The sequence below is a fragment of the Rhopalosiphum padi genome, chromosome 4 (genome assembly GCF_020882245.1).
Source record: "Rhopalosiphum padi isolate XX-2018 chromosome 4, ASM2088224v1, whole genome shotgun sequence".
NCBI classification, from domain to species: Eukaryota; Metazoa; Arthropoda; class Insecta; order Hemiptera; family Aphididae; genus Rhopalosiphum; species Rhopalosiphum padi.
The window spans coordinates 19,369,873-19,389,551 of record NC_083600.1 but is presented as its reverse complement, the minus strand read 5'-3'; the positions used below and the strand labels follow the sequence as shown (position 1 = coordinate 19,389,551).

Genomic DNA, 19,679 nt, shown 5'->3' with positions numbered 1-19,679 from the left:
TGTATTATTCAATATAATAATAAATAATGATTATAACAAATAATAATAAATTGAAAATTAATTTATGATTTTTGTGTAAAAATTAGTTATTGTTATGTATAAGTAAAATAAAAATACTTTGTAATTAAAAAATATTTGTTTTGTATATTTTGATGAATATAATTAATGTCTCAGGTACAATTTTTCATTATATTTTAATCTTAGTCCTAATAATTATATTATACTAGATTTATATACATATGTGCAGTATTATTTTGTGTAAGAGATTATTGATTTATTCAAATTTAGAATGTTATTCAAAGGTCATTTTTGAAACATAGAATTTTGTAAATACTCAAAAAAATTTCTCCTGTAAAGCGGTCAATTATGGTCATGTATTTTAACTCATCACGGTAAGTTAATATTTTAAAACCTCAGCGAAATAATAAAAAGTAATTGAATAAACGTTCTTAAGATCTCACCTAGACGTATAGCACTATGTAACTATATATATAACATAATATATTAATACATAAAGCGACTAGCAAGCCGCGAGGTACATAAATTTAAGGTTATTGTGTTGAATTGTATTTACTATATCTTAGTTTTATGCATTTGATTTTGTAAAACCAAAAAAGACAAACTAAAAGCATAATATACAGGGCGATTTTTTTTATCATGAACCGCTCATTATTTCAAAAGTACTCATGTTTTTGAAAATATTTTTTTACATTGTTTCAAGTTGTTAAAAAAATCAACGTTTTATTTAAAAAAATATGTTTTTAAATATTTTTTATCCTTATGTTTTTTAAGTTTTCATACTTTTTTGAATGACTTCGTAGTTTTAATTTTATATTCCAAAGCAGAATAATGTTTTGAGTATTTTATTACATAAAAATCGAATTTGGGGCAAGTAGTTTATGAGTTAGTTATAAATATTCAACGTTTAGATGTGCGGAGTGGAGTCCACTACTCAGTTTGTCTAAACTTTAAATTCAATTTTTATGTATCAAAATACTAATCAAAAAATTATTTTACTTTAGAGTATGAAATTAAAACTCTATTTTGTCATCCAAAAAAGTAAGAAACTTAAAAAAATATAAGGATAAAAAATATTTAAAAATATAATTTTTTAATAAAAACGTTGAATTTTTAACAACTTGAAACTATGTAAAAAAATGTTTTCAAAAACATGAATACTTTTTGAAATAATGAATGGTTCTTGGTAAAAGAATCATCCCGTGTATGCTTTTAGCTTTTCTTTTTTGGTTTTACAAAATCAAATGCATAAAACTAGGATAATAAATAAAATTCAACACAATAACCTTATATTTATGTACCTCGCGGCTTTGACATGGCCTTAGCGCCTGCGCTTCTCCTCAGCCGTACACACTGCCACTCAGGCCCAGATATAGGAGAATATCGAGGTTAAGCTGATAAGACCGCGGTGGCTCATTGTTACGAGATTGTCACCCCAGTCTCGTTGGTCGCGGGTTCAAATGCCGTACCGTGCGTAATTTTTTCAACTTAATTCTCGATATCTCTCCTATGACCGTAAAAATGACGCGTAAATTTGATGCGTCAAATGGCTCCCCGGCGGGGAATCGAACACCGGTCTCCCGCGTGACAGACGGGGATATTTACCAGTTACCACTATACTACGGAGGAGTCAGCTTGCTAGTCGCTTTATATATTAATATATTATGTTAAATATATATACATAGTGCTATACGTCTAAAGTAAGACTTTAAGAACGTCAAATTCAATTACTTTTTATTATTTCACTGGGGTTTTTAAATATTAATTTCCGTGATGAGTTAAAATACATGACCATAATTGACCGCTTCACAGGAGAAATTTTTTTGAGTATTTACAAAATTCTATATTCCGAAAATGACATTTTAAAACATTTTAAAATTTAAATAAATTGATAATCTCTTACCTACATATTAAAGTATTTATCTCGCAATTTTCTTTTTCTTCTGTTCAGTGTCTTTGTGGCTTTGTTTATTTAATTGTTTTGTTTTTTGGGGCGACTGGTGGTAATAATATTCTTTTGTAATGTTTTTCTCCGTGTTACAATGTTTCACAAGTTTGTCAGTGTAAATGTTCTCGAAAAGTCCAGTATCTGCATTTGAATTAAGTGGGAAATCCACCGTAACTAAAAATACAATTAAAACAGAAATCTTAAAATGAGCATTATAAAAGAGTTAAATAAACAAGTGTTTTATTTTTTTTGAACTATATTATTTAAAATTTACACGTTCAAATAAGCCGAGTAAAAACGTATAGTATGCAAATAAATTGTACAAATTGATATGATATATATTATACGTTATATGTATTGTATATTGATAGTAATTATAAATGTATAAAACATGTTTACCACGAATTCTAATGTTGTGTATGATATGTACTATACTTAAACCAAAATAATTCGGTTACTAAAATATAATATAATTTGTAATAATTAACAAACCTTTGATGATATCTGTTAATAACGCCGATGCAATTCTTGCAATGATACTCGTAGTTGGATTCAAGCCAGGACTACTATTAATTTCTATTAACCATGGTTCTAAATTTTCTGTTAACATGAAATCTGCCCCAAACAATTGAAAACCAAACGCTTTCCTGCTGTCCTGTGCTGTCCTAAAAGACTCTATGACGACTGTCGATAATGTTTCACAGATTGTAGGATATATTGATGTATCCCACTTGTCGCCTTTCTTAATTGATTTCAGATATTCTTTAAATTGCTTATAGTCCCACATACATTCCTCCGGTACACCGGCTATTCTATATTTTCTATTCATTGATTGAACTCTGACATTGCTGAGATGAATCTCTTCTCCTAAATCTTGAACTGTAAACTTCTTGGAACAAAATCGTACATATCCTTCCCTGCACAAAATTGTCATTCATATAAATTAATTGTAATGCGTTATAGACTATTTTGTAATTATAGCACTATACGATTGCTCTACAATGATACAATTTATATAGGTACCAAAACCAAGAACCAATAACTATACAATTTTTCATTGGTTAAAATATGCAATTTTAGATTATTTGTTATATCACATTGCATATATAAACAAGCGACCATCCTATTATGCATTTTATTTAAATCAATATAACGTATACTATAGTTTCTTGCAGGCTTTTAGCCGACAATAAGGGCTAATAGGGTGGTACTTTAAGGATAAACCTCTCACTACACAGATGTAAGTGTATACCCCAATGTTGAAAATAATATTCATAATTTACATTTTATCAGCTAAAATAAATTTGACAATATTATGATAAAGTTATTTATGTTGGAGCTATTATTATTATAAAAACGGTTTATGCATTTTGTTATTAATTTTAGTAATTTGATATCAAAATAATATTAGCAAAATGTGATGGCAAAGATCTCCTGAGTTTGTATTAAAAAAAAAAAAAAAATATTTTTAATTTTCGGTTTTCAGCTGAATTTTTTACTTGTATCTATACGAATTACGAATACGAAATAAATAAAATTTACATCAAAAAGCATTTAACTATTTAATAATTCTATAGGTACGATCATAGAAGAATATTAATCAATTAAAAATATAATTTACTTGTACATCCATATTTGTATGGGATTCGTGTTTGTAACTAAAAAGTATTGTCTCAAATCCACTTTGACTTTAGATATAAGCAATGGCCTTTCTAAAACAAATTTAATAAATTTAATTAGTAGAATAATAATTTACAATTACTACATTAACAAACTTCTAGTTTCAGGAGTGCCATCAATGGATGGGTCCTCCACCTGTTTATACATCAAGAGTTTTAAATCTTAATCATGTTATATAATTATTGTTTATTATACTAAATTTATATAATATACAATATGTGTATTATATATTTTTGAAAAAAAAAATTCTGAGTGGCGCAATGCATACAGTTAGTTTTATAATTGTGTGTTATTTTTATTTTACGAACTTTAAACGCATACCAATTTAAAGTGATAGTAAGAAAATATAAACGGTGTACATTTATAGATTTATAATTAAACTTCAATTGTTTTAAAACCATTCATTATTGAATACTCAAGTACCTTTCGATAAAATAAAGATAAATAATAATCAATAATAAACTGTAAAAATATTTAGCCTATACTTCCTGCCTACAATTAGTACAATTAAACCCATTTTTTAGTAAAAAGCCTATGAGTTCCACTCAGAATAATTTTTAAAAATATCGTTAATAAGTGTATTTTATTTTTTTATTTTAAACTCTTTACCTATATATTTCTGTATAACGTATGATTTATTGAAACTGTTAGTATCTTTAATAGTTTTCAAAATATTTTTTAAACGTCTCTCCAATATTATTCCTATACCGGAACAACAATTAGATGGTTTTATAATCCACAGATTTGTATCGCCGTCGATGAAAAATTGTGGACAAAATGTCTTAATTTTACGTTCCAAAGCATCAAGTCGCTCATAAATATCCTTAAACGCGATAATAATATTCAGTTATCGATTAAAAACAACTCGAGGATAATTGTTCGACTGTACCTATAACACTTACATTTATTTGAAACGGGTTACCAACACAAATAGTAGCGATTCCTTCTACAATTTTCTGATACCAAACCATAAATTTTGTCCAGCCATCTTCAAATAATATTGTAAACCACAGCATATCGCTTTCTTCTTGAGTTTGATAAGCGTGCACGAATTCCCAGCAACGCTGTTCAATGAAGTCGATCATCTCGTATGGAATCTAGTAGAATGTTTGTTAATTTTATTATTTATTTCCTCTGTTTTCGGTGAAATATAATATTATTGTTATTATTTTCCCCGATTTATATAGACACATTCACCAAGATGTAAGCATAACCACCCTCATTTTTTCCTTTGGTAATGAATTTTTCGTACTATATTTTTGAGTTGTTTTTCTTAACTATTTTGTGTGTGTCTGTTTATATAGTCTATTTTTTTCTAGATTAAATTGCCTAATTTTTGTGTACATTTTAATTTGTTTTACAAGTTTTTGTTTATTTTATACGATGTAATCAAATGAAACATAAAAGCAAACATGTTGCAACATCAAACTGAGGAAGCAGTACATATTTGTACTTAAATGTAGTTTTGTGTATAACATAAGTTTTCAGTTTTAATTATTTAATAATATTTTAACTTAAAGAAATATTTTGTCCATTGGACAATTTGTGTTATAACACAATCGATTGTTAATAAAGTTATATTATAGTTATTACTTATTAGTAAATATCTATATATATATATATATTATAAAGGGTCATTTAAAGGACTTTTAAAACAATTTTCTGAAAAATATTATAATTTAAAAATAACAAAAAAAGGATTAAAAAAACCCTCATTTAAAATAACAATGTGCTAGAGAAATTCGCGTCATTGTGGAAACATTTTTAATAAATAAATAAATGGAATGTAGAATATATTTTTTTTCAATTCAAATAATAATAAAAATCATTTAAATGTATTTTTATAAAATGGGATAGGTATACTTACCAATATAACAATTATTCGAGTTTAATTTATAAATATAATATTATAATTAAAACCATCGAACCCTTCCAACCTACTAAAAAAAAAAAAAAAATCAATTCAAATAATAAAAGTATTAGGTACCGATAAGTTGTCTTTTTTAAATATATATTTCGTGAAATATTAAAATATCTAGGTCCTGTACAAATATTATATTGTAAACAAAACTTACGAATTACGATTATACATTTATGAATAAATTTAAAAATGAAAAATCTAATTAAGTAGATAACTTAAGTGTGTTGATTATAGAATTTAATTTATTTTTAAATATAATATGCGACATTTAAATTTAATATTTACGATATAATAGCATATTATGCGCAGTAATGTGATATGACTTGATGTCTTGATACACGATATAAAAAAGTATACACCCAAACCCAATGCTGACACTTTATAAATTGTTTAGATTTAAATTATTGCATTAATAATATATTGTTAAAACGTAATAGATAAAAACAATATTTTTGTTTTTAATAAATTATATATATATTATCACAATGATGTTATAATTCTATGAAATTTATTGATTTATTTCACTTTAATTTTATATTTCAGATGCGCTGAATACTCTAGTAAATTATATAGCCATATGAATAATGTATCGATTGTGTATACTATAAGAGAACTAAATACTGTATCCTCTTTAATTTTTATCATCTCTAAGTTTACTTTTAGCCGATTTCCAGTTAACTACCGATTACATTAACAACTGAGTAATAAATAACTTTTTGATTAGTTATAATTATAATATAGTAACATAATTATTATTGATTTTGTTTTTATTTATTCGTGTTGTAGTTTTTATTCTTGTTAATTTTTTGTAGCGTATACTAGGTATATATAAATATACATAATAATTATACTATTTAAAGTGTCCTGTGGATTTAAAATTTTCTGTTTTTTAAATTTAAAACCTCCTGAAGTTCATAATCATTGACTTGGAATATGTAAAAGCTATGGCAATTTACAAATTTTAGTTATTTATATTAATCTATCAATATCTATTTATAATTTATAAAAATGATGAACATAATAAATACAAGATTCGATATATTTATTTATTATTAAATATTCAATTAACTATTAAATAACTATTCAATTTAGTTATGTTAAACCATTTTTAAGGTATATTATACTTAATATTATAAACATTTTATTAAAGGAAAAACTACTCGTTCAAATTTTGAATTAGGTACTGACATAAAAGTTTTATAAAGTTAAACAAAGAAAATTATCCAATAAATAATTTACGGTAAAAAATGGATGGCTATGGTCTCATTTAAAAAATAGAAACTTATGTATAACACCCAATTATTACGAAAAATTTCAAATTATTTGAAAATATAGTCCTAACTATATTAAAAAAATTCAAAAAATCAAAATTTATTATTAAATGAAAATGTGTAGGTTAGCACGCTTGATTAATCACTCTGTATATAAAATATGGATATTAAGGTGGACACATGGACAAATTATCGGTATTGGTAATCATTAAAAATCAGTTGAGTATTGAAACACGTAAATAACTCGTACAGACACTCAGGAAATAAATATTAGTTCTAAATCTAATAAAAATTATGTTACATAATTTATTCTAACTTACAGTTCCGTTTCGACTAAATATGGAGTTTTGTGAATATTTTGAACTAAGGATGATCTTCAAAGAACCAAACAAAGCTGTTAATTTAAAATCTTTTATAAAAAAATCCATAGTCTTTGTGTCTGAAATGTTGTAGGTCCTTGGAAATTTTACATTAGCTTTTTTTGATATCGTATTGACTGTCTCAGCCAATCCAATCTGTTATGTATATCAATACAAATTTATTAGCTATATACAGCTATATTTTATCGTTGTATTATTAATAATTTGCAAAAGTACTTTAGTGCAAAAACTCAAACTATTCAATAGACTAAATATTGTCTTGTCATTTTTTTTATTCCAATCAACATCAAATCGGTTTGTAGTAAAAATGTAATTGGCGCTAACGTCTTTGACTATCGGCCACAAATATGAGTTTTCTTTATTTTCAATAATAAAGGATTCCCTTGTTGAAGCTAACGAAGGCGGTGACCTGATGTTAAATATTGCACGATTGTCTAAGCGCATACACACAATTATTAATTAAATCATTTTTACCGTTAGAAAACAACGGAAATTTATCGATTAGACTTACTACTAGACTAATACGGTGTTATGTATTATAAATTATAATTAAATTCAACGTAATAGTCGTACTATTTATCATATTGAAATAACATATTGAATTTAATTAGTTGAAAATTAAAATGGTATAATATTTGAATTTGAATAATTTATATAATATGATAAATAATATTTGTATTTAAAATATATTTTAACTCATTAAAAAAAAAACAAATATATTATTGTCTCTATACATATTTTAGTAATAAAGATAATTTTATTAATTAAAATATATTTTACTTGCTGAACCCAATGTAGTAAGCAAATGATCATAATTCAGTGGTTTGATGTCTGGATTTCTTTTTTCTACCCACCCTCTCTTCTTGAGCTCCTGTGATATTATTGGATAATATCCGTGTATTGAAAATATTCTTTTGGCCTATCATATTTTAAATTTATTATTAAATTAATGACCTTAACTGTAATAAATCCATTATTAATGCAAAAATTATTTTTCAATAGACAATTTAAACTAGAAAAATTACATAATATAGATATAGCCCCCCACAAAAAAAAACAATATGATACAAATTTATGTTTGTTAATATGTATTATTTTTTCCAACTGGGGTAGCACTTGCCTCCAGTGCCCCCCCTCCTGGATTCGCCCTTGGCTGAGGGCCACTTTTGCAAATCGGAATATTCCGTCACCGCCACGACATAAGTCGAATATAATAATGTCGTGATGATATATTTTTAGAGAATTCGACAGGTTTCGCTGGAATCGCATTTAAACACTTCGCATAATACGTATTCCAGATGCACTCCGTTTACAGCCAGCCACTGAGCCAGCTGTATATTATTCGTATATAACGACGTAGACATATAATATTATATCGATTATTTGGTAGATACCTTTATCGCGTCCGTCGCCCGTTTTTTTAACGCCGCGAGTACATCTCTGCCAAGTACTGGCGCCTCAAATGATGTGGGCCAGCGTATTAAAGTATCGTTTTGAAAATTTTGGTGTAGCACATTTGCTTGGCATTCTTTTCGTAAATTGATGCGCATCAACCTAGTATAGTTATCCACATTCCATGTCATTAATACATCTTTGGGTGGCGATAATTTTCTTTTATCAATCCCCGCAACGGACACGGCTCTTTTGGTCATGATAATATTATAGCGGTTTATACTTTATATGATTTTGCGTGTATATCTATTCGATGATTATGTGAAATATTTTTTTATTCGTCAGCTTATAATATGATATTGTTTGGAATTAAAAAAACTATATATTTATTATGTTACTATGGCGATTCGCTTCTGTTGAATGAGTATTAAATATTATAAAATATACGAGCCATGTAATAGATATGTTTAACGCTTGGCTAATACGTTTAATTCATATTACATAATAAAAGCTGGACCAGGTAATTGATTTTGAAATGGTTGCATTAATTTTTTTCAAAACGTTATTTAGCATATAGGTCATAGGTAGTAAAACAAAATGTAATACTTATACATAAGAAAAATCACTGGTAAAATTAATAATAATCCACAATTTCAACGTTCTACAAACTACAATTTTTCATTTGGATAATATTTTGTTGTCATTACAATATATTTTTTAAAATTAATAATTAGTAATAAACAACAATATTGATAATATTGCATTGTTAATTTTATCTGGTTTGATGAAAATATTATTAATTCGACAATATTAAATTAATAGTTTGCCCCCAAGGTCTATGGTTTACCCTACACCACATAATTGTGGCTATTGTAAATTCTACAATTATTTTATCAATTTTACAATAATAATGTTCCCTTGATAATATAAATATGTGCATTTAATAATATATTTAATCAACTTAAAAATATACTTTTTTAACAAAAAACATTTCTTTGTGTGTTGAGTATGTTGCCGCGCGCCATAACGTTAAAGCGACCGTTAAACGCGTACTGTTTACTGTGCTGTGTTGTAGCCAACCGTGTGACTATTTTATATGATATCAAGTTTTTTTATAAGCAATACATTGCAGTATACGACGTTGGAAAATATTACCTTATATTTACTACAATTGTTAAGGTAAGATATTATAATGATTTGTTATATTTGTAAAATATGTATTGGCAATTTACAAGCTTTGGTGGCGCACTACAAAATTATTCACCTTCTAAAACCAAATAGCACTTACACCTGTCATGAAGGCTCTTGTTTTCAATCTTTTAAGTGTTTGTCTTCTTTTAAAAGACATGTGACAAAAAAACATGTTCTTACTAAACCTTCTTTTTTTTTTTTTTTTATTAAAAGAAACTTTGTAAACAATTAGCTTCGACAATTATGATTATAAATATTACATAGAAAACAATATTAACAACAAAAATAATATTACAAATAAATTAAATTTTTAAACCAGTCTGGTTGATGAAGGATATAAGTGACTAAACCTTCTTCATCACATACTTCACAAGATTTTGTTAACACATTAATTTTAAACAATGAAAGCTTATCAATAAGAGATCAAACTCAACATCAACAAAAAGATGATAATTTATATGATACTACTACAATTTCGTTCAATTTTGATGATGCTACTGCCTACTCCTTTATTGTATGAGTCAAGTGTAAAATTTATTTTAAGTCTACAATAATAATAATTTCAATAATAGTGATGTTATTAATATTCAATCTGGAATTAAAGACTATATTTTAAAGCCAATGGCATCCATTTTGAACAATATAGTTCAAAAAGATATCAAAGAACTCTCAATTCTTTCAACATTTAAAAAATGTAAATCTATTGTCTTAGATCCTTTTTATTACTGTGGTTCGGAATATCGTTTGGTTAATTGGCTGGTAAAAATAATTTATTATCAAACATTAGTCAATTCACTATAAATAATTAAATTGTTGCTGTAGATCATAGTGGTAGTGTAGGTATCATATGATGAAAAAGTAACAAAAGGCACCCTATTTAAACAATTCTTTGAACACAAAAATAATTTCAAAACATTTTATGATCAAATTATGAAATATAAGCTAAATCTTGGTTCAATTACAACTTTTGTCCAAGGAAAGTTGTGGAAAGAGAAAGTAACTCAGTATGAAGGAAAAATAGTGTTTCCCTACTTTTTATACATCAATGACTTTGAAATTAACAATCCATTGGGATCCCATGCAAATTTTCAGTCAATAGTAGCTATTTATTATAATTTTCCTCTTATGAAAAACAATGCCAAACTTTCAAATATTTTTTTAGCAGCTTTAATAAAATCAGTTGACCTTAAAGAATTTGGAAACAATTCTAGTTTAAAAATATTAATAAATGAATTAAATACACTTGAAAGAGAAGGATTAACTATTTCAACAGATCAAGGAAATGTTCATGTCTATTTTTTACTTGGTTTAGTTTTAGGTGATAATTTGAGTCTGAACAGTATATTAGAATTCAGTAAGTCTTTTTCAGCAAATTATTTTTGTCAATTTTGTAAATCTCACATAGTCTTTACGAAGAAGATAATTCTTGTTTACGTACGATTGAAAATTATTTGGAAGATGTAGGAAAAATGAATTTTAGTGAAACAGGAATATATAAAGAATCAGTTTGAACTCTATATATAGTTTTCATGTGACTAAAAACTTTTGTGTAGATGTCATGCACAATATTTTTGAAGGTGTATGTCATTATGACATGTGCTACATTATAAAATATTATGTGAACACTATTAAAATATTTTCCTTGACAACTTTAAATAATCGCAATAAAATTTCAACTATAGTCCAATTGAAGTTGGTAACATTTCACCTGAAATAACAGATTTGAATTTAAGTAAATTACATTTAAAAATGTCTGCTAGAGAAATGATGACATTCATTCATTTTTTTTCTCTTATGATTGGAGACTTGGTTCCTGAAGGTGATGAAGTATGGAATTTTTATTTAATGCTTCTCAAAATTGTTGATTGCTTATTATCATATGAATTTACTAATAATTCAATTATAAATCTCAAACAATTAATATTAATAACACAACATAATTATTTATATGTTACTCTTTTTAATGATACACTGAAGCCCAAGCATCATAATTTGATTCATTATCCTACTATAATTGAACATTCTGGTTCACCTAGCATTACTGGTGCATTAGATTTGAAGGTAAACATAAGGAACTAAAAATGTATGCTCGATCAACATCTTCAAGGAAGAATATAACATCAACACTGGCTAAAAAGTTTCAATTTAAATTTGCACACTACCTATTACATTTAAATACTGAAAAGATAATAGTTAATTTAAAACACAATATTTGTAGTTTTTATTTACAGCCTATTTGGGACATGCTTTTTCTTCAATAGCAGATTTCAAGTGTTATAGTCAAATAGAATATATGGGCACAATATATAAAAGAGGTTACTTTTTAAGCAAATACATTGAAGATTTATGCTTATTTGACATTTTAGAAATATTAATATTGAATTGTTCAAGTGATAAAGTGTACATAATAGCTAAACAAATTAAAATAGTTGGTCACCAATCACATCTTGAGGCCTTTGAAGTTGATGGAAATAAATACATTGTTAATGAGTGTTTAATATTTCATATTAATGAATTTAGTGGACCATCCATTAATATTACTAAATTAGTTTCTGGAAAATTAATGATACGTCCAAAAGAATATTGTTTTTAATATATATTTGTTTTTATTTTTAATATTAAATATTAATACCTAACTTCTATTAATTTATAATAGAATGTATTAATGTTTAAGCTTTTTAATTTGTTTGCACAATAAACACAATGCACCTATCTAACTTGTATAAATTTATTATGATATAATGTTTAAGCTTTTAAATTGTATTGCATAATATGTACAATATACTTAATTGAATATAAATATATTTACCTATGTTCATTGTTCATATTGCTTTTTGTCTTCTTAGTGCTATATTTGCTATAAAATATAAATGCAAGAAAACATAGAAGATATGCTTGATAATGTAAATAAAGATGGTCTTAATTCTATGAATAATTCAATTAACTCGAATGCAAGTTAATTTTTATATTTTGTATTCAATATTTATAAAATATTAAACACAAATTTTATATTTATAGGATTTAAATAGTTTTCTAGTATTAATTTCCGTTTTGGAGGGCTATGAATATCCTGTGGATGATGTTCAACCATTTTATGAGTTATTAAAAAAATGGGGTTTAGAATGTTTGTCTAAAACTTTATTTGGTAAAAATACAAAAATATTATTAAAATTCTGTGTTGGTGTGTAATGTGAATTTTAATTTGTTATTGCAGATAATTTAATTGATATGAAAATACTGGCAATCATGAACAAAGAAGATGTAAATTAATTATGACTTATTATTCTTAATACACAAAGTAAGATAACACTTTTAAATTTTTATTTTGATACATAAACACTTAAAAAAATTATATGCTAAATAATTTATAGTAGGTATTATCCCAGGTTCTCATTTGATAAACAGAAGTTAATAACCCCACATGGCCACATGTTACTTTTAAATAGTACAAAAAACTGCAATAATTGTAAAATATGGTTTTTAAGTATATTTCCAATCACATTTTGAAATTTTTGAATAACTGTACATTATTGAAGAAAAATAGTGGTTGAGTATGGTTTGGTGAATCGCCTTATATATACAATGATTGTGTACGGCGTAGGTACCTATTCAAATTTGGAACGCGATCGCTGCACAGTCGTATTAAAGGGTAATGGGTCAAGAGCTTAATATATAATATATATATATAATATACCTACAAGATGAGACTGATTTTGTAATCATTGACACAAACAGTGGTGGGATAAAGTCCACTCGAAAAAAAAAATAGAGTATTCCGTGTATATTAACAGCGGTTATAGATATAAAAAAAATCACAATCCACGTAGTCGGTAGAAAGTAATAGAAACCTTTTACAGCTGAACACTATTCAAAATATTTAAATTATTTTTATGATAAATATATAAAATAATCATATTATATTTTAATTTATAGTACAGTTATCAAGGTGTATAAACTATAAATACATTTCGATAGTCAGCCAGTACACGCACACAAATAATACTTTAGGTATGTTCGATGGCACTATCACAACGAATCATGTTACGGTCTTGTCAATATCAGCAATGACACGTGCTTTAGTCTCGTTGATCGTATTATAACAAATTATTTTGAGAAGGTACGTAAAAAATATGTATAACACACGTACAGAGCGTTTGACAATATTATATTGTATAATATCGCTCGCAATTCGCAGACCGTATACACAACTATATTATATAAATATTATGAACCTACAAGGTACAGCTGTCTAGACTCAGTACACTCTTAAGTCCTGAGTTCTGAGATTTTAACTTTTGAAATGTTTACAAGGTTCCTGCCGAGAGATAAAAAACCACACGTTTCCACAATTTATTAACAACTAGCTATGCTGTTTTTACATTATTATCATTTATCATATAATAAAAAGTCTTTTTAAGTACCTACCTATTTAAATACTTTAAAAATAATTTTAAAATATTAGGTACTACTGTACTAGAATATAAAATACTTTTTTTCGTTTTACTATTGTATTTCAATGTTCAATATTTTTGTATTTTACTACTTTAAATTTTGTTTCTAAGATATATCAAATTTTATTATAGTTCTAAAAATGTATAAGTATAATAAGATTTTATTAAACAATTAGTATAGATAAAATATATATCTATACGCTATACCTAGTTAAAGTGATTAATATTATAATTTATAAGTAATAATTATATATTCATATCATAATATTCATAATAATATATGGTAGGTATATTGGTAGAATAATTCTTGAACCTATTAAATATATTGATGAATAAGTTAAAATATATAATTATTTGCGATCAACGATATTAATTAATTTAATTTATGAAACCAAACAGAAAATTATTTGTATTTATGTTCAGACACTTTTAAAAGACACCAAAATACAAATGACATCAAGTTTTTAAGTGCGTATTCTGAATAGTGAATACATTTGAAAAGTATTCTTAACATTTAACAAGACTGTTTATTATTAATAAATTATTAGAAAATTAAATTTATACAAACTTCTATTTTTCAAACAAAATTCCCTTTTTTGCTGTAAATTATTTAGTGGATATATTTTTTTTTGAAAATTTTAATGTACCATAATCAAAATTTAAACGAATAGTTTTTCAGTTATTAAAATATTTTAATATTTAAGGTTAAAATATTCATACTACGAATAATATAATCTTTAAAATTACACAAAATAGATGTACCTAAATCGGATTATACTTAATATTATATATACTTCTAAAATTATTACAATTTGAAAATTTTGTTAAATTAATCAATATAAATTACCAACATTTTTCAATTACTATAGCCCCCATATATTCTAAACCCATTTTCCGTAGTTACAATATAATTAAACGACTCAAAAACTAGTCGTTTGAATTTTTATTTTGGTACGTCGGATTTTGAAAAAAAAATGATCCGCTAAATAATTTACATTAAAAAAGGGAGGTACTCGTTTGATGAAAAAAAGAAGTTTGTATCCTCACAGAAGTACAAGCCACTCCTTGAATTGTACACTAAGACATCTCAAGAATTTGAAAATAATATGATCTTCGGGTACAAAAGAGAGTTAGCATGCACGTGAATCGCTCTGTATATGCCGTAAAATGTATAGGTTGGATCGGCATCATGGGCGAACGAACAACATCGTCACTACTAGTACTAGACTAATACGGTGTTATGTATTATAAATTATAATTAAATTCAACGTAATAGTTGTACTATTTATCATATTGAAATAACAGGACAGTGATTCCGGTGTCGGGCAGTTCCGCTTTCTTTGGGTAATTTCATATGATCAAACTTTAATAACGTGTTTATCTAGGTATTGTTTTATGTAGGTTTTTGTTAGATTGTTAAATAAATTTTGTGTTTTTTGATTGAAAGACTATTGATATTTTAATTGAATAATTAAAAATAATTATGTCCAAGAGTGGTCCTGTACGAGGAAAACTTATTTCTGTTTTCGTTCAACAATTTATTTACTTCTTGTGAATTGTTTTAGTAATATATTGATGTTTAAAATTGAAAAACTATTGAATGGATTATGCATTATTGCTCGACTGTAATTCAATTAGTTGAAAATTAAAATGGTATAATATTTGAATAATTTATATAATATGATAAATCATATTTGTATTTAAAATATATTTTAACTCATTAAAAAAAAAACCAAATATATTATTGTCTCTATACATATTTTATTAATTAAAATATATTTTACTTGCTAAAGCCAATGTAGTAAGCAAATACTCATAGTTCAGTGGTTTGATGTCTGGATTTCTTTTTACTACCCAACCACTCTTCTTGAGCTCCTCTGATATTATTGGATAATTAATATCCGTGTATTGAAAATATTCTTTTGGCCTATCATATTTTAAATTTATTATTAAATTAATAACCTTAACTTTAATAAATTCATCATTAATGCAAAAATTATTTTTCAATAGACAATTTAAACTAGAAAAATTACATAATATAGATATAGCCCCCCACAAAAAAAAACAATATGATACAAATTTATGTTTGTTAATATGTATTATTTTTTCCAACTGGGGTAGCACTTGCCTCCAGTGCCCCCCTCCTGGATTCGCCCTTGGCTGAGGGCCACTTTTGCCAATCGGAATATTCCGTCACCGCCACGACATAAGTCGAGTATAATAATGTCGTGATGATATATTTTTAGAGAATTCGACAGGTTTCGCTGGAATCGCATTTAAACACTTCGCATAATACGTATTCCAGATGCACTCCGTTTACAGCCAGCCACTGAGCCAGCTGTATATTATTTGTATATAACAACGTAGACATATAATATTATATCGATTATTAGGTAGATACCTTTATCGCGTCCGTCGCCCGTTTTGTCAACGCCGCGAGCACATCCTCACCAAGTACTGGCGCCTCAAATGTTGTAGGCCAGCGTATTACAGTATCATTTTGAAAACTGTGGTGTAGTATATTTGCTTGGCATTCTTTTTGTAAACTGATGCGCATCAACCTAGTGTAGTTATCCACATTCCACATTAATTTGTATTCTTTGGGTGGCGATAATTTTCTTATAGCAACTTTTTTCTTCTTGTCCGTCTTGTCGCTGGCGATCCCCGCAACGGACACGGTTCTTTTGCTCTTGGACCCGCCGCCAGTGCCGTAGCTAGGATGCATCATGATAATATACGAACTGTATAAAAAAAAAATTTTTTTTGATAAATTATAGGCTAATAATAAAGATAAAATATACGCAATGCATACATAGATATTTTATAAGATTCTAATACAAGTAATATCTACGAATGCATAATGTTTCAATTGTTAACAGTGAGATAACGGCGTAGCATGACCCATAAATTATAATTATAAATATAATATTAATATTACTCTATGGCATGGCCGCACGAGTAACTATTGGTTATTGCATTTGTTGTTATTGGTAAACAGTGTATAGGCAACTGTTTCTAATCGTTAATGTTTATAAATCATAAACTCGTAGACGGCAGTGGCGTAGTGTGTATTAATATTCTTATAGTTCTTTTTTATAAAACTACCTACAAGTTATTATAAATTTTAGTTTTGAAACGTTAGTTACGGTTTCTTTTTAATATGGATCGACCTTCAAAGCAAAAAGTTTATGTTGACAATTTTTTAACCAAGTATTATGTTGGAAATATTGAAAAACGAAAATGTTTATTTTGTAAAGAGTCTTATGCCTATAATGCATTTCGTTTGGCAAAGCATTTATTAGTATGTAAAAAAACTGATGCAACATTTTCAACGGAAAAATTAAAAATCGCATCATTGTTCATCGATAAACTGCAATAGTATTGATCTTACCATACTCGGGTAACTATATTTATTAATTATATAAGCACCATAATAATTTAAAAAAATACTGTATTATACAAATGAAAAATAAAATACGGTATTTTTACATCACTGGACTGAGCCAGCTGTATATTATTCGTATATAACGACGTAGACATATAATATTATATCGATTATTATATTTATTAGATACCTGTATCGCGTCCGTCGCCCGTTTTGCCAACGCCGCAAGCACATCCTCTCCAAGCACTGGCGCCGTAAATGTCGTTAACCGGCGTAGTACAGCATCATTACAAAAACTGTCGTTCAGAATATGTGCTTGGCATTCTTTTTTTAAAGTGACGATGATTTTCCTACGGGTTTTTCTAAGGCCGCAACTTTTACCTTCTTTGTAATTTTGTTGCCGGCGATCCCAGCAACGGACACGGTTCTTTTGCTCTTGGACCCGCCGCCAGTGCCGTAGCTAGGATGCATCATGATTCAAATGAAAAATAAAATACGGTATTTTTACATCACTGGACTGAGCCAGCTGTATATTATTCATATATAACGACGTAGACATATAATATTATATCGATTATTATATTTATTAGATACCTGTATCGCGTCCGTCGCCCGTTTTGCCAACGCCGCAAGCACATCCTCTCCAAGCACTGGCGCCGCAAATGTCGTAGGCCAGCGTATTACAGTATCATTTTGAAAACTGTGGTGTACTATATTTGCTTGTCATTCTATTTTGAAGCTGACACGCAACAACCTTGTGTAGTTATCCAAATTCCACATTAATTTGTATTCTTTGGGTGGCGATAATTTTCTTATATCATTTTTGTTCTTCTTGTCCGTCGACACGCTGGCGATCCCCACAACGGACACGGTTCTTTTGCTCTTGGACCCGCCGCCAGTGCCGTAGCTAGGATGCATCATGATTCAAATGAAAAATAAAATACGGTATTTTTACATCACTGGACTGAGCCAGCTGTATATTATTCGTATATAACGACGTAGACATATAATATTATATCGATTATTATATTTATTAGATACCTGTATCGCGTCCGTCGCCCGTTTTACCAAAGCCGCAAGCACATCCTCTCCAAGCACTGGCGCCACAAATGTCCTAGGCCAGCGTATTACAGTATCATTTTGAAAACTGTGGTGTAGTTAGTATATTTGCTTGGCATTCTATTTTGAAGCTGACACGCAACAATATTGTGTAATTATCAACATTCCAGAGAACAGAGAAAAATGACCTATGTGAAAACCTTTTTGAATCATATAAATATATAATCTAAAGTAATTTGATATTAATTATTTTTTTATTAATTAAAAAGGGGAAATTTTAGGGGTAACTTTTAAAGTTCAAATGGGAACATATGTTTTATTTTATTTATTTTTATTTTTCATATATGATTTATTTTTTAATGAATTTTGACGTATTATTCATAATTATGCATAAATAATTAAAGAAGTTATTAACATTTGAATTTTGTATTTTAATTTATAAAATGCCATCAATGAATAATAACAATAGACATTTGTGCTTCTGTTATACGCCGATGCATTCTTATACAACCTTAATAATCTTTTTGCTATCTTACTATCAATTTATTATAGTCATAAAACGTATGTTTGATGTCATAATTTAAGCTTAATATATTACATAGGTAAAATCGTATCATTGTATTGAAAATAAAAAAAAAACAACACATTAGATAACAATATAATATACCTAAATAATATTACAATACGTAATATATTGTATATTGTTCTATTTATAATTATAACATAATATTTATTATTTATAATATAAAATTATAAACAAAGATCATACAGTAAATAAATAGGCAATAGCTATTTATATAAAATTGTTGTATAAATTATATTATACAGCATACAATTATTTAAAATCTATACAAATAGGTACCTGTATTTTTGACTAATTTAGGTACCTAAATATATTTTTTAATTTAATAATAGGTAATAACTAGGGCCCGGAAGTTCATGCATTTGCATGTTTTTACTGAGTGCATCAAAACGTTGCTTGT

At 27.0% G+C, this 19,679-nt stretch overlaps 1 protein-coding gene across 1 annotated transcript; it reads right to left on the bottom strand.

The window, feature by feature from the left end:
• Positions 1-895: 895 nt before the first annotated feature.
• On the bottom strand, positions 896-18,890 carry LOC132930953 (tubulin glycylase 3A-like). Its single transcript, XM_060997078.1, has 12 exons — positions 18,679-18,890; positions 18,232-18,544; positions 17,828-18,097; positions 16,654-16,993; positions 7,999-8,137; positions 7,435-7,652; positions 7,159-7,353; positions 4,549-4,743; positions 4,256-4,469; positions 3,588-3,678; positions 2,459-2,883; positions 896-2,140 (listed from the first exon to the last, which is right to left on the bottom strand). The coding sequence occupies exons 3-12, from the start codon at positions 17,869-17,871 to the stop codon at positions 1,938-1,940; spliced, it is 2,064 nt and encodes a 687-aa protein (XP_060853061.1). The 5' UTR covers positions 17,872-18,097; positions 18,232-18,544; positions 18,679-18,890; the 3' UTR covers positions 896-1,937.
• Positions 18,891-19,679: the final 789 nt, after the last annotated feature.

Excerpts from the sequence above, each read along its gene's own strand:
- LOC132930953 (XM_060997078.1), bottom strand. The coding sequence starts at position 17,871 with ATGTGCTTGCGGCGTTGGCAAAACGGGCGACGGACGCGATACAG. Across the intron at positions 2,884-3,587 it reads ATACAAATATGGATGTACAA|GGAAGGATATGTACGATTTT; the intron begins GTAAATTATATT and ends AATTTTGTGCAG. Across the intron at positions 2,141-2,458 it reads ATTAACAGATATCATCAAAG|TTACGGTGGATTTCCCACTT; the intron begins GTTTGTTAATTA and ends TTGTATTTTTAG.